Source organism: Triticum urartu, chromosome 1 (genome assembly GCF_003073215.2).
Source record: "Triticum urartu cultivar G1812 chromosome 1, Tu2.1, whole genome shotgun sequence".
Taxonomy (NCBI): domain Eukaryota; kingdom Viridiplantae; phylum Streptophyta; class Magnoliopsida; order Poales; family Poaceae; genus Triticum; species Triticum urartu.
In genome coordinates, this window is record NC_053022.1 from 444,121,476 (window position 1) to 444,144,292 (window position 22,817).

At 44.7% G+C, this 22,817-nt stretch overlaps 1 protein-coding gene across 2 annotated transcripts; it reads right to left on the bottom strand.

Moving 5' to 3' along the window:
• Window positions 1-867: 867 nt before the first annotated feature.
• On the bottom strand, window positions 868-20,675 carry LOC125517347 (pyruvate, phosphate dikinase 2-like). Of its 2 annotated transcripts, XM_048682543.1 has the most exons (20): window positions 20,408-20,675; window positions 20,102-20,310; window positions 10,052-10,108; window positions 9,572-9,943; window positions 7,831-7,993; window positions 7,486-7,721; window positions 7,041-7,169; window positions 6,558-6,737; window positions 5,997-6,140; window positions 5,700-5,864; window positions 5,383-5,544; window positions 5,144-5,233; window positions 4,847-4,985; window positions 2,754-2,931; window positions 2,423-2,552; window positions 2,062-2,190; window positions 1,713-1,850; window positions 1,447-1,524; window positions 1,275-1,366; window positions 868-1,186 (listed from the first exon to the last, which is right to left on the bottom strand). In XM_048682543.1, exons 2-20 carry the CDS (start codon window positions 20,294-20,296, stop codon window positions 1,144-1,146), a joined length of 2,820 nt encoding a protein of 939 aa, XP_048538500.1. In that variant the 5' UTR covers window positions 20,297-20,310; window positions 20,408-20,675; the 3' UTR covers window positions 868-1,143. The 2 variants fall into 2 exon arrangements, with proteins under 2 accessions (XP_048538500.1, XP_048538506.1); XM_048682549.1 differs by lacking the exons at window positions 9,572-9,943; window positions 10,052-10,108.
• Window positions 20,676-22,817: the final 2,142 nt, after the last annotated feature.

Genomic DNA, 22,817 nt, shown 5'->3' on the forward strand with positions numbered 1-22,817 from the left:
CATGGCTATGTTGACAGCTGAGGTGATCTAGTTACGGTGGTTACTTGAGGATTTTGGTGTGTCTGCTACTACCTCGACTCCCTTACTATCAGACAGTACCGGTGCTATCAGCATTGCGCGTGACCCGGTGAAGCATGAGCTCACCAAGCACATCGGTGTGGATGTCCACTTTGTGCGTGCTGCTGTGCAGGATCAGACTCTCGCTCTCCACTATGTGCCCTCTGAGTTACAGTTGGCGGACTTCTTCACGAAGGCACAGACTCGAGCGAAGCATGGTTTTCTTCTCTCCAAACTCAGTGTTGTTGATCCACCATGAGTTTAAGGGGGGTGTTAGATGTGTATAGTCCCTTTTCGGTATATTCCTATTTGTATAAGGGGTTTTTTGCACTTTACCTCACATGCATATGTAATGGCCTTTGGCCCTCAGTGAATACTAGTTGCTCATTATCTAACAGATCTGTTGGCATCAATAAGTGTACATATCTGGTACTATTAATTTCCTTTGACAGGATTTGGACAATTCACAGCAGTAGTTATTTATGTGGTTTAGCTGGACATGCTTTACATTTGAAAACATGGCATGTTTAACTTTTGTTCGATTAGGCAGGCATTCTAAGGAAACTACAATATGTGCTCAAAGTTTGTAGGGGAAACATCATTTTATAATTGCTCCATTTGTTTGCTGAGTTTTTGTGTACAGGCATCAATTTTGTTTCCTGAGTTAGATTGCTCTAGAAGTTGGACTCGGACAGATGACAGAGTCTGAACTTCCAACTAAAATCAAGTGAAAAGATATTTGATTTACGCAATTGGGATGGGATCACATGCTTCACTTTCACAAGCAACTCGTAGCAGCCACTGAACAAAGGAAGAAATGGAATCACTTAAATTGATAGCACAGATAATCGCCACCTTTTATTCGATTTATCTTCGTCATCATCGCTGTTTGGTACATTACCATGGTAGTTCAGGGGAAATGCAGAGAAGCAGCCATTTCAGGCTTACACGCGCATACGCATCATAGACTACATATATGAAACGGCCTTTGTTAGGCGGCAGAGTTTCCACAAGTCCATGGCTATGTCTTATTTATCTTCACCAGATGCACCAACAGCAGGCTATCCGGTTGACGGGGCAGCGTCCTCAGACAAGGACCTGGGCTGCAGCTAGCCTAGCAATCGGGACCCTGCAAAAAGGTTCCATATCAAGATGTTAACGGCTATAAATAGCGTCAAGGTAGTGCTAATCCTCCAAATTTCAATATTTCAGCCAACCTGAACGGGGAGCATGAAACATAATCCAGCCCAGCCTTTGCGAAAAAAGCAACTGAAGATGGCTCTCCACCATGTTCACCGCAGATGCCCACCTGTTTGGAAACACGAAATCGATCAGTCAAATGAACTAAGAATGAATTCTGCACAACAGTGTCCTCGGTGGAATACTTACCTTCAAGTTAGGCCTCGCTTTGCGACCCCTCTCTGTAGCAATCTTTACTAGCTCCCCCACTCCTCTCTGATCAAGCACCTGGCATATTCATTGACAGGTAAGTTGCCAAGTACAATATGATAAGGTTATGGCTATACAAAAAAAATCAAGAGAAGAACATGCCAAATGCCTAGATATGTGAGGTGCTCACGTATGTGAAGGATGATAATATGGGTGGTACTACAAACAAACTTGAAGTGGTACGGTCCCAGTCATAACAAATTTACCTCAAATGGGTCATGCTGGAGGATACCCTGAGCCAGATAGATGGGGAGGAACTTCCCCACATCATCCCTACTGTAACCAAATGTCATCTGCGTGAGGTCGTTTGTTCCGAAAGAGAAGAACTCAGCCTGCTCTGCTATCTGTCAATGGATGTGCAACCAGCACAACGATGTCAGGTACATGCGTATTTTCCCTTGATATATCTGATAAACTAATTCTTTGCATTTGGAGAACTCCTATCGACCAAGAGTTCTGCTAACTAATGCGTGTATTATTCAGTTTACATGCTGAACGTCAATGGCCAACATTTATGGTTTTACAGAAAGAACAGAGCTATCACAAGCTTTTTACCTCATCTGCCACTAGAGCAGCCCTGGGAATTTCAATCATAGTCCCAACTTTGTAATCAATGGTTTTCCCCATATTGGTGAAAACATTGTTAGCAATTTGGCGGATAAGAGCCACCTGATGTCCCAATTCCTGGCAAAACCAAATGTCAATTGTCACAAGGAAAAATCAACTGCTGAATCAAACTTGCAATAATAAAATCAAGTGCGGTTTGAAGAGAAATGAAAAGGTCAGGTTTCCATAAATAGGTGGTGTATGGTTGTATCCCATCAAATGGATTATGTCATTTTTCAACTGCACCAACTGTGAAGTGAAGGTACACCTCTATACCAGCCAAAGAAGATACATGTGAAGAAAGACATACCTGAGGTGTTCCAACAAGAGGAACCATTATCTCTGGAAATACTTGAATACCCTGGTTGGTCATGGATATAGCAGCTTCAAAGATGGCCCGGGCTTGCATTTCTGTTAATTCAGGATACGAAATACCAAGCCTGAAATATTAGCATCAAAAGCATTAGTAAAGGAAAGAAAACAGAATTGCGAATGAGAACAGGCAAGTAAATGAATGGGAAAGGAAAACTTGATCCAACAGTGGTTGCATTAAAAATATGAAAAAGATTTACACTTTATTCTGTTGATCAAATGGATATAGTTCAATCTCCAGCATAGCTAAACAAATAAACAACACCAACCTGCAACCACGGAAACCAAGCATTGGGTTTACTTCTGAAAGTTTCTCCATTCTTGCAAGGACATCATCCTCAGCGGCTCCGGTTTCAGCACATAGTTCACGCACAATATCCTCCACATGCCCTTCTGGAAGGAACTCATGAAGTGGAGGGTCCAACAGCCGAATAGTCACCGGGAGCCCTGAAATGCAAACATTGATGTTCAGGTGGTTCTGTGTGACAAAATGTAGTTTGGATTCCCTTGCAAAAAGTGCAGTCTATAACTAATGTTGTATGCCATCGATGGAAAGTGTTTATTTGATATCAGTTTCCATGGGACATGTTATTACAAGCCCTGGCAGAATTCTATACTCTAAACTACATGATGAATGCCAAAAAAATACCTCAAGGTTAGAAGCACAATTCTTATAAGATCCTGTAATCTTGCAAGTTTATCTACTTTGTGTGTTCACAGTTAACACCCAATAGTCAATATTCGCTTATTTAAGAAAGTATAAACCAGCTCGGGATATTTGAACTCTAGTGCACCTCATCTAGTGAGAAAGGACAATATACTGGCAAATTTGACAAATCTGACCTATAGACGAAATCAAATCACGGAATGAACTGCCCGTGAAACTATTTCACACGCCTGACCCTTTTGTGTAGCGCCCGCCACGACGGCGCCACACTACACTGTGCAACGCCTCACAGATAGGTGCTACACGGCCAGCGTCATACCCGAAAATTACTAAAACAGTGTGCAGCGCCTAAGAGCTAGGCGCCACACTATACAGTGCAGCGCCTAGCTCCCGGGCGTTGCACTAGTGCAGCGCCTGAGAGCTAGGCGCCACGGGTCAGCTGCGTGAAATAGTTTGACGGACAGTTCATTTTGTGATTTGATTTCGTCTATAGGTCAGATTTGTCAAATTTGCCCAATATACTACTCCCTCCGTTCCTCAATCTAGTGCGCATAGATTCCAGCCCAGGTACCAATGTGTGTGCTGGCGTTTATTTTTGGACGAGAAAGCCCTTGGTTTGTCCGAGAGTACTAGTTTGCTGGTATGCTGGCTTCCGTCTGTCCCAGCGAGCATCTACGGCCAGCAAGCAACCGGCCAGGGAAGCGGAATGCTGGCCAAGGACGCGGCGATGCCTGCCATGGACGCTGGACAGATGAGGAAGTTGGTTGGCACCTGTAGGAGCTGCATGGTGAACGGCGGCGTCCTCGGAGTGGCTCACTCGCAGGCGAACGATGGTGCGACCTGGCCGACGCCCCGTGACGGCCACCACGGCGGTGGATCCCACAGTCCAGGAGCGCCTTTCATCGACATTGGCGTCCACGCCCGCGGCGGCGCCCATGACGACCTCGTCGTCCACCCTCATGAAGCTGGCGGCCAGGGTCCCGCGCACACCTGCTTCATCGACATTGGCGTCCACGCCCGCGGCGGCGCCCATGACGACCTCGTCGTCCACCCTCATGAAGCTGGCGGCCAGGGTCCCGCGCACACCTGCATGCCTTGTGCAGCCGCCCCATCTCCTCGGCGAGCACCATGGCGCTAGGAAGGGCCGCTTGACGGCCAAGCTGACAGCCAGATCCCGCTGCCCGCGTCCACCGCCAACAACCCCTATGTCGCCTTCTTGACTGAGCCGCTCCGCCCGACGGCACCTTCCTTGCCGCTAGTCAAAGCCGCTAGTCAAATCCTGCCGCCACCAGTCGATTCCCTCTCAGGATGCGGAACCTGCTCTGCGCCGCCGGCCATGGACACGGGGACACGAAGACGATGCTTGCGGGAGCAGGGGATAGCCGAGGGAGGAGGTGCGCTACAGGAATAGGATAAGGGATATTTTCGTCAAGAATGGGGCAAAGTAGCAAACACGCACTACATTCCGGAATTTTCATAAAAATCTTAGGCGCACTATAAAACGGAATGGAGGGAGTAGCAAACACGCACTACATTTCGGAATTTTCACAAAAATCTTAGGCGCACTATAAAACGGAATGGAGGGAGTACTAAACGGATGTATCTAGCACTGAAATACGTCTAGATACATCTGTTTGAGAGTCATCTAATTCCAGACGGAGGGAGTATATGAATACATAGAGATTTTCCACATACCATCCATGGCACGGAAAATGCCTTCAAAGTCAGACCTCTGGTAAGGCAGAAGACGATCTAGTGCTTTCTGCCTCAGTTCGACAGTTGGAGCCATTATCATCTGCCTCACAGCCTTAATCCTCTCATCAGAAGCAAAGAACTACAAAGTATACAAAGGAGAACATTAGCCTTTTTTTAATTGCCTAGAAGAGCAGACTTGTGTCCATAAAGTTCACTTCGAAAGTTGAACTGCAGAAAATAACTATCATAACAAAATAAATCCTCAAAAAAGCAAACAGTAAAGAAATTAACACCAACCATGTGTTCTGTCCGACAGAGTCCAATTCCTTCTGCCCCATTTTTCCTTGCTGCCAATGCATCCCCGGGGGTGTCTGCATTAGCCATAACCTAGAACACGCAAGATATGCATAATAAGGATTTTTTGTTGAAGCTTGTGTAATGCTTAGGCCTAACGCAGTTAACAAGACTGATGTAAATTTTAGTTAAAGTCAAATTGAGGCAGTTTCTGTTCTTGTTTTTATTCCTAGGAAGTTTACCTTGAGCTGCCTAACTTCATCAACCCAGGACATGAAAGTTTCCAAGTCAGCACTAAGGGCTGGTGGGGAAAGTGGCTGCTTGCCAAGGATCACTTCACCAGTTGATCCATTGAGTGATATCCAGTCACCTTCATAGAGCATCTTGTCTTCAATAGCTACCACCTATGCGTATAGACCATATACCAAAGTAAGCACCTCTATAGTACAAAATGATGAACACAGATTTATCATACTCCCATTATGAATTTTAAGGCTGGAATGAAGTGTTGCGTCTAACAATGTATTTCCTAGACATCTGCAGCAATAAGTTGAATCACCTTTTCAATTTCATTTACACGGATGCTTGAGCACCCTGACACACAGCATTTTCCCCAGCCACGTGCTACAACGGCAGCATGAGAAGTCATACCACCTCTTGCTGTAAGAATTCCAGCGGCTGCATGCATGCCACCAACATCTTCTGGGCTGGTCTCTGTCCTCACCTTTACATTCAGAAAGTTCAAAAAGTATCAGGATAACTCAAGAATAGGACAAGTCCAACCCAAAAGGACATAGGAAAATGAAGGAGACATCCTGCTATAAAAAAAAGGAGGATGATAAGGACATGTACAGACCAGAATAGCAGATTTCCCTTGGGCATGCCATGCTTCAGCATCCTCGGCAGTAAATACAATTTGACCCACAGCAGCCCCAGGTGATGCTGGTAAGCCTGTAGTAATAACTTTGCCTTTGTATGAAGCAGCCTCGGGGTTCGCAAACTGGTTGTCATAACATAAGGGTAATAAAACTGAGTCAATATATTGCCAATATCCAGTTGCAAATAAAATTCAAACGAGGGATGTCAATATAAGGGTTAAAATAAGGTTTCAGAAACCAATACATCTGATTAAATTTGAACTTGTAAAGTAAGAAAGCAAGCAACTATCTATATACATCAGATTTTAGTAATATGTCAGAATCATAGGCCTATTGAATGAGTATACTATCTTCATTAAATATGAATGCATTCTCAGCATGCAAACGATGTGGTTCTTGTGTAAAATCATTAGGTAATGCAAATATATCCTGAAAGAGCAGATAATTTATTGGGATAACACAGGCAGTAACAAATTGCATGCATGTATTTATATGTATCAGTTTTATAGACCATTTGGGCATATTTGATTATCTTATACCTGTGGATGAAGAAGCTGGTCCAAGTGGCCTGGTTCTACCATCTTAATCGCTGTATTGCGATCAACAAGAGCCTCATTAACCATGTCTACAGCAATCTTCACAGCTCCTGTGCCAGTACGCTTTCCGGATCTGCATTGTAGCATCCAGAGCCTATTTTCTTGAACTGTAAATTCAATATCCTGAATTAAACATGAAAAATGCAAGTTATTCCCCATTGGAAATAGTAGGGGTTCAGGTTAATCTTTTGACATATTAAGGCAGGATCATGACCAAAGAGCATTCATGTCATGTGGGCAATTGTAGAGAGCACTGTAATGGTGCTTGAAAATGATCACATAAACTAATTAGATAGCCAAGTTCTTCACGATGTTTCAGAATAAGTTTTATATCACGCTATGGGCCAAACGCCTTGTTTCATAAAACAGCAACACTGACAGGCCCCTCAGCAGAGCTTCCTGCAAACAGTTGGTAAACTAACATACCATCATTTCCTTATAGTGGCTCTCCAGTATGTCACAGTTTTCAACAAGCTCTGCATAGGCCTCCGGCATGTGATCCCTCATGGCATCAAGATCCTCCGGGGTTCTGATTCCAGCAACCACATCCTCACCCTGCATAAGGCAAAAAAACAGTTAATTTTTTTTTAATGTTTTCTCATAGCTGCATAGCAGCAGGAAAAACCCCAAAGCACAGGGGGGATGCAAGAGTTGAGTTTTCAGATTACAGAAGAATCACAGGTTCAGGGAAACAGTTAAATTATGCACAGCCATTCAATGAATATGCAATATCCACAGACTGTATTATCTTGATTGCATAATCTATTTTAATAAAAGTGGGCAACATACTGCTCTTTTGCTGTGCGCACATACGCAGAGCATGGCAGCTAGAACTTAGAAGCAACCAGGAGCGATCAGAACCGAGCCATACCTGAGCATTGACTAGGAACTCGCCATAAAGCTTCTTCTCCCCGGTGCTAGGGTTCCTAGTGAAGAGGACACCAGTGCCGGAGGTGTTCCCCATGTTGCCAAACACCATGCACTGCACGTTCACGGCGGTGCCCCTAAGTCCGGTGATCTGATTAATGCTTCTATACTTGTTCGCTCTCGGACTGTCCCACGAGTCGAACACGGCCAACACCGCTAACTGCAGTTGCCTCTTGGGGTCTATGCCAAGGCAAGAAACAACAAGCATATACACATATCAACTGGGTGCCAAAAACACAATGTCAGTTTCAAAATATATAAATAAAAAGGTGAAATTCATGAATTCAACCTGAGGGAAATTGTTCTCCTTTGGCTTCAACGTAGACGTTCTTGTACTGACCCACTAGCTCCCTGAGGTCATTGGCAGTGAGGTCGGTGTCGTTGTCCACCCCCTTGGTTGCTTTCATGGCTTCCAGCTTCTCTTCGAAAAGCGCATGGGGAATGTCCATGACCTGGCAAGAGGAAATATCCTGCTAAGGAACAAGGATCCTGCTACTACTGCTAGTTGCTAGTAGGAATTACTGTAAACAAAACGTCGAGCCAACTTTTCGGTACAAAAGAAACTGCTATTCAGTGAGGAACGCACATCCCAAAATGCAGTATTGGAAATCCAGTTGCCAGATTAACTGGGCTGGATCCAGCTGACGTTCCTCCTTTTGTGGAACAATATACTACCAAGCAAACGAGTAAGAGGAATTTGATTAGCTCAGGCGTTCGACCCACAGCCTTCTTGTGCTAAAACAAAATCTGTTCGATCCAAACGAGTAATGACTCGGTGTTTCCTCTTTTACCAGGGCGCCCCAGTCGGAGCCGATCTAGCCGCCGAGGCACAGCCTCCATGAGGGGCACAACGGCGGCCGGGCGGTCCGGCCTCCAACCGCGCGGGCTCCGCCGCCGCCGCCGTCCTGCCGCGCTCGCAAGTGAACCGGTGAAGTGGAGTCTTTTTTTCTTTTCTTTTTTTTGATTTGCTGGTGAAGTGGGGTCGTTGGTGGGCATTGGACTGGTGAAGTGGAGTATTTTTTTTTCTTTTCTTTTCTTTTACGTAGAACAGAGGGAGTACTAGTAAATAAAACTTGGTAATATCATTGGACTGCAGTTTCACTCTAGAGCTACTAGAAGACAACACCAACTTGGCAGGTTTGTCTAAACCTACTACTGTATATGAATTAATATTGCAGATGTCATGGCTCAATGAAGTCGGAGCTGAAATTTTTTGTCATGTTTTTCGTCACCCCAAACTGACTGTCTTAATTGTTTTGCTTTCTAAGAACAAGACAATTTTTTTCATGAAAACAGACAGGTTGTGCTACGGTAGAATGCTTGTCTTATTGTATTATCAAAGTTTGTCTCGTTGCTTTTTGTCTTACTATTTCAGAAGTAACGGTGTCAAAGTTTGCCTCCTTTTTTGTTTATCTTATTTTCAGAGTGGGGTGAAATAATAGTGTCAAACCGTAAGACAGAGGTCACCTTCATCAGTCATTCCTTTCTCGGAGAGAAACAGTTGCGGTCAAAATACGGCAGTGTTGCCGTGCAAACTGTCCTTGGGAATCTGATTAACTGTGCTGACAGTAACAGAAAAAGAATGCTTCTGAAAGTGTTTGCGGTTCAGCTTTCTTCATCTGATGAAACAAAAACTCCTCTTTATAAAGCAACCCAATTCATTTATTTGTTTCATATTTTTATTAAGCTGTTTTGTTCTCTTGTAAATTACTCCTACTCGCTAGCCAAACGTACTTATATACTTGAATAAAAAACAATAATTTTCGACGGTTAAAAAGCAAGCATACAAGAACCCCCACGTAATCCTTGTCACCTTCGTCATAATGCAGCAGCAGCAGCAGCCAACGCCTCGGCGACGCAACCCGCGTCAGACGCACGTCGCTCCCTCCCTCCCAAAGCAACGGCTGCTCGACGCACGCAAATTAACTCTACTCGTCCAAGCAAGCGATGGAGCGACCAGGTAGCTAGCGGCGCACATGCATGCATGGAGCTAGGCTTAGCTTAGTCAGAGCCGGGTGTGGTATACTCACGACGTTGCCGAACATGTCGAGGAAGCGGCGGTACGAGTCGTAGGCGAAGCGGTCGCCGCTCTTGGCCGCCAGCCCGGCGGCCACCTCGTCGTTGAGCCCCAGGTTGAGCACCGTGTCCATCATCCCGGGCATGGACACCGCGGCGCCGGAGCGGACGGAGAGGAGCAGCGGCCGCGCCGGGTCGCCGAGGCGCGCGCCCATGTACTCCTCCACCCAGCGCAGGCCCTCCAGGGTCTCCTCCCACAGCCCCGGCGGCAGCGCCCTCCCCGCCGCCTGGTACTGCTCGCACGCCTCCGTCGACACCGTGAACCCCGGCGGCACCGACAGCCCGATGCTCGCCATCTCCGCCAAGTTGGCGCCCTTCCCGCCCAGCTGCACACACCATGCATCCACGATCCAGTCATCATAGTCAGCATATATGGTGAATTATTAGTGAAAATACATCAACTGAGAGTGATGGATCTAACGATTAGTACGTACCAGGTCCTTCATGGCCTTGTTGCCCTCGCTCTTGCCCTTGCCGAAGTGGAACACCCTCTGCACGCGCGCGCATTGAGCAGGAGCCATTAGTGCGACGCAATGCTACAGGCCACACCGGCCAGTGACGACGAACAGTAGTAGTACAACTCGATAGCTGCTGATGAATGAGCTCGTTGGATGCTCATGGAGTGAGAGCCGGGTTCTATTTATAGCAAGGGGAGGGCGCGGAGGCCTTGGCCACGTAGAAATGGCGTGGCACCCCGGTGAGACCCACCGTGGGACGTCACCGCACGGTCGTCGCATACGGGGGACGGACCAGCCCGGGGGAGGGGCCGGGTGGGCGCGTGCTCGTCCGGTGAGCTCGGTGCCAAGTGTCATGTATCTCCAACGTCGATTCTCAAACGGTCTAAGTCATCCAATGCAAGCCTGTATAGGTCCGTAGGACAGTGGACGCATCTTTCTCCCGTAAATCGAAGATAAACATGAAGGCCTTATGAGCGTCCGGATCACTGTCACGCCCGCGTCTAACCGCCCTGACCATCTGAACCCGCCACCCATCCCTCCCGCGCTTTTCATACGATGCACCGTATTCATGTCGGCCCAAAGCATACAGCGGTCAGTATTGATGCCCGCGATTTGACCGAACAAGAGGGTGGTGCAGAGGACGTGACCTCTCACTGCTGACATTGAAGCAGAGCGTCGGCCAAGAGAGCGCCACCCTTGCTTGCCCGGCTGAACGCGCCTTCTCGTCGCATTCGAACGACCACATATTGTCCGTCTTTCTTCATTAAAACACGCGTGTGTGCTAAGAAACCTACTCCGGCCACACGTCTGTTCGCGAGCTGCACATCATTAAACACAACGCCGGTTGTCCCCCTGCTATTTAAACGATATTAGACGCCGGGTAAAAATCACACCACACTCCGTTCTCATCTTCTCCTTGCACACCATTTTCTTCACAAGCTCCATGGCATCCGCGCGAGCAGGAAGCCGAGTTCTCCGGCATAAAAGCTGGTTGGGTGGCCCGTCGAGCCCGCCGGATACGAGTGAGTCAACTCTCTACTCTGCATGCGTCGACGGTCCAGGCGGCTGCAGGCCAGCTCAGGGAGGCAGAAGCTCCAAGCCAGCGCGTCGCTTAGCAACTCGCCGCTTCAAGCCAGCTCGCCGAGAAGTGGTGTGTTGCTCCAGGCCGACACGCGGTGGACCACGGCGACACAAGCATTGTGGCTGCCGTGGACGACGGCGTGTTGCACCACTCCTCCTGTGCATGCGACCGCGCCATCTGCCGTCAACGTGTTTGTGACCGCGCCCTGCCGACGGAGGTCAGTGACGCGGCATCCAGCACGTCCGCATCCGTCGCCACCGTCAAGGAGAAGTAAAACATGGGAGGCTGTCGCCACTTGGGTCCCATGAAGGCCACCGCCGAGGCGACACCGGCGTACACAGCCGGGGTCTTGCCCAGTCGCAATTTATCGTCTTCCCCTTCCCATCCAGCTAAAGCACATCGCGGCGGTTCCACCTCGATGATCGGCGTTGCCAAACATGGAGAAGCGAGTTGCCCTTTGCGCTGAAGCATATGCCTCCGGGGCTCACGGCAGTCCGACGAGCGGACTGCCGGACTTGAGGAAGACAAAGGGATCCGTCGTGGTCGGCTGTAGACTACTTTAGTGTATCCATGTCGCGGGAATGGAGCTCTGCCTTTCGGACGTGCACATAGTTTTAGTTAAAATATGTCCAAAATGTAATGAATTTCGTTCGGCCTATATGAAGTCCGCTGTGTTCGCATGATTTTCATCCGATTTGTTAAAAAAAATGTTTGAATATGTGCGGGCAGAGTTGGATGACGGCCTCCCGCATCCGTGTCCGTGGATGAATGCGGGAGGAAATATACTGGTCGGCGTTGGAGATTGCCCTAATGTGTGAAAACCAACTCTTAGGGTGCCATGTATATGTAGCTATACTCTACCCTTTTCTATTTGCCACCACGAAGTATGGTTGTTGTTGGTTATTACGTGAGTTCCGTTAGCTCGACGTATTTTTTTTGCGCCGCTGATGTACGTACGTAAGTTTATCTTCGATGCAAATGGAAAAGATCAGAGGCTGCCATCGTATCCCCAGTTTAAGGTGCACGTCGTCCGTTGGCACCCAGCTGGGCAGCTCAAGGTGCGGTGCGTGAAGCTGTACGAACCGGCGAGCCAAAGTGACACCAGCTCAGTGCCCGCGCCACGCGGTTGAGGAACGGAACGGAACGAAAAGGATAGCGGCGTCCGTCGTGGCATGCCGGATGGGGGAAATGGGTTGGGCCCGCGTAAAGTGGTTGGTGCGCGCCGGACGGATTCGCGCCGCGGCTCAGGCTCGGCAACACGTACGCACGCTCCCCCCTAATCTCTGCAGGGATACGATCCCTTTTTTCTGAGGAGTTTGCATGCCGTCAATGACCATTTCGCGACTACGACATCACTTGTCAGGCTAAACCTTCTTGGGAAAGGACATCAGGCATATGATGTTCATGCGAAAATTCAATCAATCGTGTATATAAAATGCATTGTTGGTAGGAACCCGGAAAACTGCAGAGGAATCGTGTAGCCAGCGGGTAGAAACTAGGAGGAAATGGTGTGCGTGACAGGCTAACTCACCATGCTCTCTTTGAAGAACAAAATTTAAAGAAAAACAACTCAACCTGAAGAACGTGCTTGATCGGTGTTCATTGACGACCTGCACGGCGGCGTGTGGTACCGGGCGAAGACATTTCGTTTAAAAACGAGTCTGCGTGGCGGCCTCTTCTCTAAAGGATCGAATCGAAGATCGTCTACCGCGGGTCAAACGAAGATAAGGCAGGGAACGACACGACAGAGCTGGAGCAGAGTGTTTCGCATTTGAACGGTGGCTCCGATCAAATCACTTGCGCACGCATTTGTGGTGGTTTTATTCCAAAAAAGAAAAAGAAAAGTGTGGTGGTTTTGGATTGCTTCTCCCGCCGTGGCCGGAGCGGATAGTATCGGCACGTACACCGTACACGGTTCCGTGCTGTCACGCAACCACCATCGGTCCGCGGCTCCGAGCGGTTGCAGCAGCAGCACAAAGCTACCCGGGCCCAGCCGGGTCCGATATGAACGGGCAAAACGAACCCGCGGGGTGCGAGTCCCAGGCACCCTACATCGGAAAGCCGTGTACCGCGGAGGTGCGAGGGGTGCCATGCTGAAATTAAAATTAAAAACGTCACGCTATCGAGCGGTACGTGATCTGTGCTCCGTTTTTTTTTAAAGAACTGTGCTCGGTTTCTCTGTCACGCTCCACGGGTAGGGCTGGAAGTCAAGACTGGGCCGACCAGCTCGGCCCATTAGAGCTCGTTAAGGTTAAGATACAGAGTTAGCTTCACCTCAAAACCCCTAAAAAAAAGCTTCACCTCAAAAAGATATGGAGTTAGCTCAGCTAAGCTTGTGTTAATATAACGAACTCATATTTAAACTTGGCTCAACTCATGTAACTCAGGAGCTAGGTATATGTGTTATGTGTGCAATAATCTATAAAAGTACATTTACAGGCACATGTTTTTCTCCAAAAATAATAACAATCTACCATTTACACTAAGATGTCACTCGGCACACTCCGTAGAAGATAACAATCAATAATACCACCCCCCCTCCCCAAATAAAAATATCAACAATAATATTGGCACTAATCTCGCGCCCCTTATGATTGGCAAGTTTAATGAGTTCAACCTTTAGATCAATCCATTAGACTTGTTTTTTTTGCGAGGGTTAGACTTGTTTTGTTAATGATCTTAGATTTAAAACTTCACTCGACCCGTTAGTCAACGAGCTCGAGTCGAGCTGAGCCAAACCACGAGCTAATTGTTTAGCTCATGGGCTTCGAGTTTTAATTTCGGACCTATACATCGGGATAGCTAACACTCAAAAAAGGGACAAAAGGATCATACGACTCAATAAACTAAAGTGAACTCATAAATTAGTGCCAGCAAGAAAGTCTAAAATTTATTGAAAATGACGCGCATCAGATCTTGTCAAAATCTCATCGAGAGATTTATGTGCAAAATGTGTTGAAAGCTTACAGATAACTGGGCGGCTGAAAACTCATCACAGTAAAGGGAAGGAAGGTGCAATTTCATGATGGGTAGTGCTCAGTGTTTCCTGGTGTCCACGTGGCTTTGGTCTTTTGAGTCGTAAAAGTGGTTGTGGTTGTAGTGTGTTGGGAGCATTTGGTGGACCGTCTACATGGTCGTGAGAGTGAGTCGCTTCTGGAGTGTCACTTTTGTAGTGTTTGTATCGGTTTTCGCCCGGTTTTCCTAAATTAACTGGGCAATTCTCTTCTTCTTAATTAATCGATGAGGCAATCCTTTTGCCTCTGTTTCGAATTTTTTTTTGCCAAATCAGCAGCCGCCAAAACAATTTTGTTGCGACTTCAGAAAACATAAAATCTACCAAGCCTACGGGTGAACTCATATTCATGTTTTTTTAGACATTTTACGGTATAAATTACTACTGTTATGGAGTGGTAGCAGCTTAGATCAGCCATTCATAAGTTGGATATTCTGAGCATTTCACATTTTAATCCGTGTGTTTATTCACGTTAAGGATGAACTTGATGCACAGAGATTTATGGATCTCATGCACCATGATCTCTTGAGTAAAAATAATTTTAAAAGATCAAAAATTACCAGCCCACGTGACAAACTCGTTTGACATAGAAATAAATTGCTAGGAATGCGTGAGTTTTATTCCAAATAAAAATAGGGTTACAATCACCTGTACTAGCTTTGAAATACTACACAAGCTACATGCAGAAACCTATGCACTGACACCTCCCATTATCTACATGTGTATCAATCGCTAACGTTGCTAAGCAAAGTCGTTGTCATATAGTAGAATTGGTTGACGGTTTAGTACATGAACCCGAACCCGTGGGTAATTCAGCCTCTGGTTTTCTAAGTATGACGGTGGTTTTCCACAACCATATTTAAAAAATAACATGCAACATATGCCAAATCACAATGTAGTGCAGGCAAGCAAGCGTATACATTGCGCGTGCTCACTTGGAACCGACATATTCTAGCATATTTTGAATAGATATGCATTAAGTACGAAAGACAATACTTTGCACGAGTATTTTGTGTACGTGCAACCTAGGTGGCACGTGTGCCTAGTTATGGATGCAAAGTTTGATCTCTTAGTTTGTAAAAATAACGAGGTCTCCAAAACAAGAAAATGGCAATAATAAATAAGTTACTAAGTTAAATTTGTTCTACATCGACTTATAACGTTTAGTACTATTATTATCCTCGAGGGATTCTCTTCAACCGTAATGAGTGGGTTTTTAGACTAGATGAGACCTTGTAAACATTGCGATAATTAGCTAAGAGTTGTGTGCATTAATCGGTGCAGAGGCTTGGAGCACGGTCTTCTTCTTTTTTAAGAATTTCCAAGGTAAATACACAGCTTCAAAAGTTTGAACCAAAATACTTTGAAGAAGCGTTATGCTGCTGCTCCCGTTGCATTTTTTTTTTTGCAATCCACTCCTGTTGCAATTTGCCAGTAAATAAACACACATTGAACAGATCGATGCTGAAAACATGTGCGCCGTATATACAACCTAGGTAGGACGTGGTTTTCTCGTGATGGTGCCAAGTGAAATGAACCTCCGCGACATAGACAAATGCCATTCGTGCATGCATGGACTGATCTACCCTGGTGCTACTTGGCTGCTGCTGTCAAAACCCCCGTGATTTCTTGTGCGATTGTACTCCATACATATCAAAAGTAATCTGGTTCTTGTTTTAACCTGCGTGATCACAGCCTTGGCCACTTGCTTGATGGTCATGTTTATGGACTTAATCAAATTGCTAGATTGCCAAAATGCGTTTGTCCATGCCTTACCGTGGATTCCAAGCCTGATTCCTTTCACATTCTCCATGTACTGGAACATGGAAGGAAATTAGCTCTTTGCCTAGGCCAAGTTGTGCCTGTTTTTCTGGTTTGGTGAAACCAGGGGCTTGAGTTGCAATCCGAATAGCAGAGTTCTGCCTAGCCATACATGCATCTATGCAGCGCAAGAAAATTGGAAAATGTCTGTACTTAGTAGATGGCAGCCTCACAGATCTGAGTTACGCATAACTTTATCTGATTTCGGACACTCCAAACGATGGATTGGTTCTGCAGTTTTAACCTTTTTCTTAAATGGTCCTTTTTGTACCTGCTATTGAACAAAATTTCCTACATTTTGTTCTGTTACTAGAGATAATTGGTCATGTGTGGCAGCAGGGTATAAATATTGTATTACGTTAGCTCATAATTTACCGTACATATTAATGTGATTGTGTGAGAAAGTAGGATTTTATTTGGTAAGCACTTACTCCCTCCGTAAAGAAATATAAGATCATTTGGTCATGTGTTGCAGAGAGAGTACTTGGTAATGTTTATTGTCTTATCAAAGAAAAAATAATTTTATTTGGTAAGTCAATAAGTGGTGGACTAACTGAGCTACTCCCTCCGTTCGGAATTACTTGTCTCGGATATGGATGTATCTAGAACTAAAATACATCTAGATACATCCGTTTCTGCGACAAGCAATTCCGAACGGAGGGAGTAGTTTTTAAGGAAACAGATGGAAAAAAAATAGAAATGAAAAAAAATAGGAACAGGAAGGGGGAAACGCATTTGGACAATGAAAGAAAGGCGAAATTTTGGAGAGCGAAATAGGGAGCCTTATCTCTCTTTTTAAGTAGTGTAGACTAGGTAATTGCGCGCGCATTGCAGCAAGGACATAAACATTATAGTAGTGATTTGCCTGCCTGTATTAATGTGATTGTGCCTAAAATATATTATTATATTTTATTTGGTAAACACTTATCTGGTAAGCATTTATTGGCTAGAAAACAAAAAAAAATGGAAGTCAATAAAAGTTGGGGTGTTGAGCCGGTTTTCAAAGAAAACTGATCAAAAAAATCAAAGAATCGGGGGAAAACAATTAAAACAAGGAGAGGTAGGGGCAATTGTATGTAAAGCTAGACGAAGGACGAGTGGTGGATAGAATATCTTTTCCATTTAAATAAAAATAGGTATAGAGAAACAAACTCCTTGATTGTTAAACTGGCAACAACAACCGTCAAATAGAGAAAAGACTGACCATTCGGTCCATAGACCATAGAGGCCGGTTCCGAGGGTAATGTCTTTCTTTTTGAGAAGTTCTGAGGGTAATGTCTCGGTATCACTTAATATTGCAAGACTGAACGTGGCATTACCTTAGCGCCCGCTAAATGGGCCACGCTCATGAGCACATAAGCACGAAATACACATGAAAAATACACTATGCACGCAAGAATGTATGCTAGTTCCTTTTTCCTGTTATTTTTCTTATTTTTAATTGTCCTAACAAATAGATGGTGAACATTTTAGATGAATGTTCATGGAATGTAAACATTTGATTGCACAATTTTAAAAAAATCATACCACTAAAAAATATTCGTGTTGTTTCAAAAATGTTCACACGTTTAAAAATTATTTATGCTTTCTTAATAATGTTCATGAAAATATAGAATTTATTCATGTAATTAGTAAAAAAGTGTCAACTATTCAAAAAAAAGTCATGGAATTTTAAAAACATTCACAAAAATCTTATGTTACAAGACATGTTACAGTACAATTTATACACTCTAGCAAACCTTCACGCATTAATACAATTTTAATATGTTCTAGATGTTCATGAAATATTAAAAAAATGTTCATGCGACTATAAAAAAATGTTCATGACAAATAGAAAAATATTTTTACCATTTTAAAAAATTGTCCACAACACTTAAAAAAGTTCATACATATTTAAAATGTAAAAAAAATTGCGTAATTTTTCTGAAATATTCCTGACATGTAGACAAAATTTCTTAGAGTAAACGAAGCATATAAAAAAAGTTCATGAAAGAAAAATTAAAGAAATGAGAAAAAAAAAGAAAAACTGCAAAATTGTAACAAAAGACATGGAAAAGAAGAAAGTAAAAAAAAACGGGTTGAATTTTCCCAAAACCGGCGAAAGGTTCTCAAAACCAGTCTCAGCGGCTATTGGGTCAACCCACTCGCAGGAACCCTATAGACAAAAGCTCTATACTTCACAATAAGCGAGATTTAGCCATGCCGCGGGTTCTGAGAAAGAAGGGTGGATCCTCTAGGTGGCATACTCAGCCCAGATATGACATACTTATTTTAAAGATGATGTTCAACCCATTGGAAGGTCTAGTTCACTGCGAGTATATTTGAATGTCAGACGAAATACAGCGTACTAAACTATTTTCATGACCATACATTTCAATCCACGGATGGTTACAAATTATTTGGAAGACCAATTTTTTTTGTTAACTCTAGTTTGTTTTGGTTGCCAACTTTGATCAACTCATAAGTAAGCAAAACATTGAGCAATATTTTGGCTAGCTAAACATTTAGCATGGGAAGCTTTGGATCAAACTAAGCATATCCACTGCGACATTCGCTACTGAGGTCATTGTCTTTTCACTTCTTACATCATAGACTAAAAAGAAACAACGCCTCCGCTAAGCTCTGTCTGGTCATTTTTATATCTCACCTGTTAATAGAGAAGTTGAATCCTAATCATCTCTGCCTTTTGTTTTGAGGGGGTAATCATCTCTACCTTGATTTTGGATAGTTTATTAGAAAAGTCTCTAAACATCTAAATTTAGTTACGCTTGCCAAACCGTTCTACAACCGTTCTACAGTGAACTTGTTGTAAGATGATACGGGAAACCCACCAAAGAAAACTATGTTGTCATGTTTGCCAGAGTTGAATTAAGTAAAACCGTACCCGCATGTTTTAGTTTAACCAAATATCAAATCACAAAAAAATTATTGAACAACACACTACAAATGAAGACCTCTTCTATTTTTTTAGTTAGCCATACATGGTTTTCTATACCGAGATTACATAGCTGAATGTCAAAATATGTAAAGACAACTCGACTGTCAACGTGTACAATGGCAAACATTGACTTACAATTGGATCATTCCTCTTTTTGTGTGTTTTGAAATGAGATCTACTATTCAAGTGCCCCACCCCCTTTGTTTCAATCAAGAAAGAAAAAAGATTGACAAACTATGGTGAAGTTATGTTGTCATTGGTCACCAATGAACCTAGCTATATGTACAATGACGTATTGGAAAAAAGGAACTTTGAGTGTAATAAGTATGTGGATCTAGCATACTCCCCCGTTCGCGAATAAGTGTACTTCTAGCTTTTGTTCTAAGCCAGAGTTTTAAAAGCTTTGACCAAATTTATTGGGAAAAATAGCAGCATTTATGACACTAAATTAGCATCACTGGATCCGTCTTGAAATGTACTTTTATAATGTACCAATTTAATGTCATATATGTTACTTCTTTTTCTATAAAATTAGTCAAAATTTTAACACTTTGACTTAGGACAAAAGATAGAAGTGCAATTATTCGCGGATGGAGGGAGTATATAGCTTTGGCCTCACGGAATGTGAATCATACAACCCCCTATGCGACTTATACTTCAATTTGAGACAATATAGATGAGAAAATGCCGAGCACTTCTGTTAAGAAAAATGTAGATCATTTTAGTTGCCAAGAACCCATGAACAAGAGAATGCATTCCATCGTATTGTAATTTTGAAGATACTTAGTCATGTGTAAATCGAGTGCTCATATTGTGGATCTACCTCAAACACGTAGTACCTAGTAAACTAGTAATTAGACAAGCGTCTGCGTTTGTATTGTGCTTTAAAGAAATGAGAAAAATAAATGATCTTCTGTAGTACTTCAGCATATATGTACTACATCCATCTTAAAATAAATGTCTCAATCTTGACATAATTTTGTACTACTAGAGTTAGTACAAAGTTGAGAAATTTATTTTAAAACCGAGAGAGTATTGTTTAGTTGAGACTGACTAAACTGACGCGGTGCTTTGCATGATCGCACGGATGCCATTTGAATCAGGAAAAAGCCCGCACAAGTCAACCGGAAACGATAACACTCCAGTGGCACACACGAGTCGCGAACTGTTTACCTTCTTTGTGGCGGGCATCGGCGCCGCGACTGCGTTGGGAGGCGAGCAATGCCGGCCCCGCGCCGGGTGGGTCACCGCCTTCGATTTCGCTTGCCGGGCTCTCGGCGCCGCCACCGATCGGGCCGCCTCCCTGCTCCTCCCGCCGCCGCTCGTGGTCGGCCTCTGCACGCACACGGCTCTCGAAACCGACGGCATCCTTCCCGCCTCACCTGCACCGATTCATCCATACGCCAGCTACTTCACCGCGTGATCGGTCACCGGAGCAGAATCGAAACAGGGCGGTGGAGCACCAGCCGGCGTACGTACCTGACCGGAGCGGAGCTGAGCTGAGCTAGCGGGAGCGCGGTGGAGCTCCAACGATGCGGGACTGCGGGAGAACCACGGGATCGTGGGCGTGGAGGGCCGGGGTAGATGTATCTGTGTATGTTTGTGTGTGTCAGTACGTATGGGCGGCAGCGCGTGTGATCGAGGCGAGATCGCACAGAGAAAGGGGAGACGAACGGGTGAATCCGGCGGCTGTGGAATATACCGTCCGCGACATGTGGCGCGAGGGTGGTCACAGGTGAGCCAGTCGCGGCGGGTGCACCTTATCCCGGCCCTTGGCCCCGTTGCCTCCCAGCGTCGTCGCCACGAGTGGCTGTAGACGCGAAGACCCCCGGCTCCAGGGAATTCCCGAAGCCCGGTTCCGGCAAGTGGTGGAGAACACCGGAGTTCATCAACCTCACGGCCCCCCTTTTTTGTGGCATCGACCGTAGCAGGACCACTCTCACAAGCTGATGTGACGTCAGAAATATCACTTTTGAGAATATGGTTGATTGGGGTTAATTCCTGCCTAAGGGCTTCTGTAGCAGATCTCCAAAAATCATATTTAGAGCGAAAATTTCTGGTGTGAGGGATTAATCCTTAGCTTGCACGCCACTCTCTCATCCCAAATGAACAACCGCCGCCTCCACCTCGATTTCACTTCCTAGATGCCGCCGCTGCTGCCACCTACCTCTCTGTCATCCAATGGCGGGGCTACAATAAGGCTGGATGGGCCATGCCCTGCCCAACATTTTGAAATTTATACATTTTTTTTACCATTGAGCCTTAGAACACCAGCCCATATGCTATTTTTTTCATTTTGGCCCGCCCAGAGTTGGGCATCAAGCTCCACCACTGTTGTCCTTCCTCCACCTTGCCGCTGCTAGAGACTAGTGGTAGGGCTAAGCCCCGACATTGGTCGATGAAGGTGGCGGTGGGGAGGTCTCCGCTAACGCAGCCTTCGGTAGTGAGATGCAATTTATGAACGACGACTTGAGGCAAAGGGTATGGCTGTGCAGTCGCGGCGTGGCAGTTTTGGCCCGGCTGACAATCTTTGAGCGAGATGTTGACTAGCGAGTAGAAATAGGTGAAAACCAGCTTTCTGCAAAACAAAATCACAAGCCATTTCCATTGTCATATCCACGCATATAAATGTCAGGTTTGTTACGACTCCTTGTCTGTAACTTGCCAATACATTCAAAATATTGACATATATAATTGTTACATTTTACTCTCTCTATTCCACAATATAAGGTGTATTGATTTCTGTGCAAGTCAATCATTTAAATGTTTGACCAAGATTATAGAACAAAATGACAACATCTGCAATACCTAATAAATAAAATATGAAACTACTTTTCATGATGGATCAAATGATATAAATTTTGTATTTTGTATTATGTAGTTTGATATATTTTTCTAAAGAACATGTACTTGTTTGACTTTCGGAAAAACAAAATACACCTTACATAAAGGAACGGAGAGAGGGAGTATGTTGTAGAGTTATCTGACAACGAGTAAGAGGTGCACAGTAGGGTCACAAGTCTACACTTAACTTGCCAGAGGCGTTAATGGGACACCATAGTTACCTTTTATGCTTTCCGTTGTGTTTTATTTTGAGCTAGCCTTCGGGTTAGTAGACTGTAATAAATCATATTCTGGATCTGCGATTTAGTACTTATTACATATGATATTCTTGATATTTCATCATGTACTATGAGTGCTAGTGTCACATCCCAAAAGAATTTCAATTTTTGGAATGTGAACTATTAATTTAGGTTTTTTCTTGCATTTTGCTTGCTATTGCTTGAGCCTAAATAGATTTGACTAGGTTTTGAGTGACATTTGGGCCTCAAAAAATTTATGGAATTATTTGAAACCCTAAAATCATTTTTAGAGTTCATTTTATAATGCCAACATGGAGCTTATAAAAATTCTGTGGCATTTTATTTTATTATTGGGATGGGAATAATTTCCCTTAAGCACCAAATATTGAATGGGCATCTATGAAGTTTTTCCAAAATGCCTGGAGTAAATTTGATATTTGAATCAAATCCCAATTCAAAATGAAAAGAGAGAAAAGTAAAACAAAAAACCTAAACTTATCCAACCCAACCTAGCGGCCCACTAGCCCAACTCTTGTCTCACGCCCATCAAGCGAGTGTGCGCGCAACGCAGCCAGCCGAAACCGGCCCAGCCTCACCCCAAACATCTCGCTTCTCTCCCTATGACATGCCGACCCCACTTGTTGGGGGTCTCCCTATCCTTCTGATGTGCACACAGCGCACAACCTCACAACCACCTCCCAAGTCGCGCCTGAGCCCCATCGGTTGCGCTCTCCCAATTCCTTAGCTTACGCACGCCTTCTCGCCGCCAGTCCGTCGCATCGGAGCTCCAAATCGCCGCCACCTGA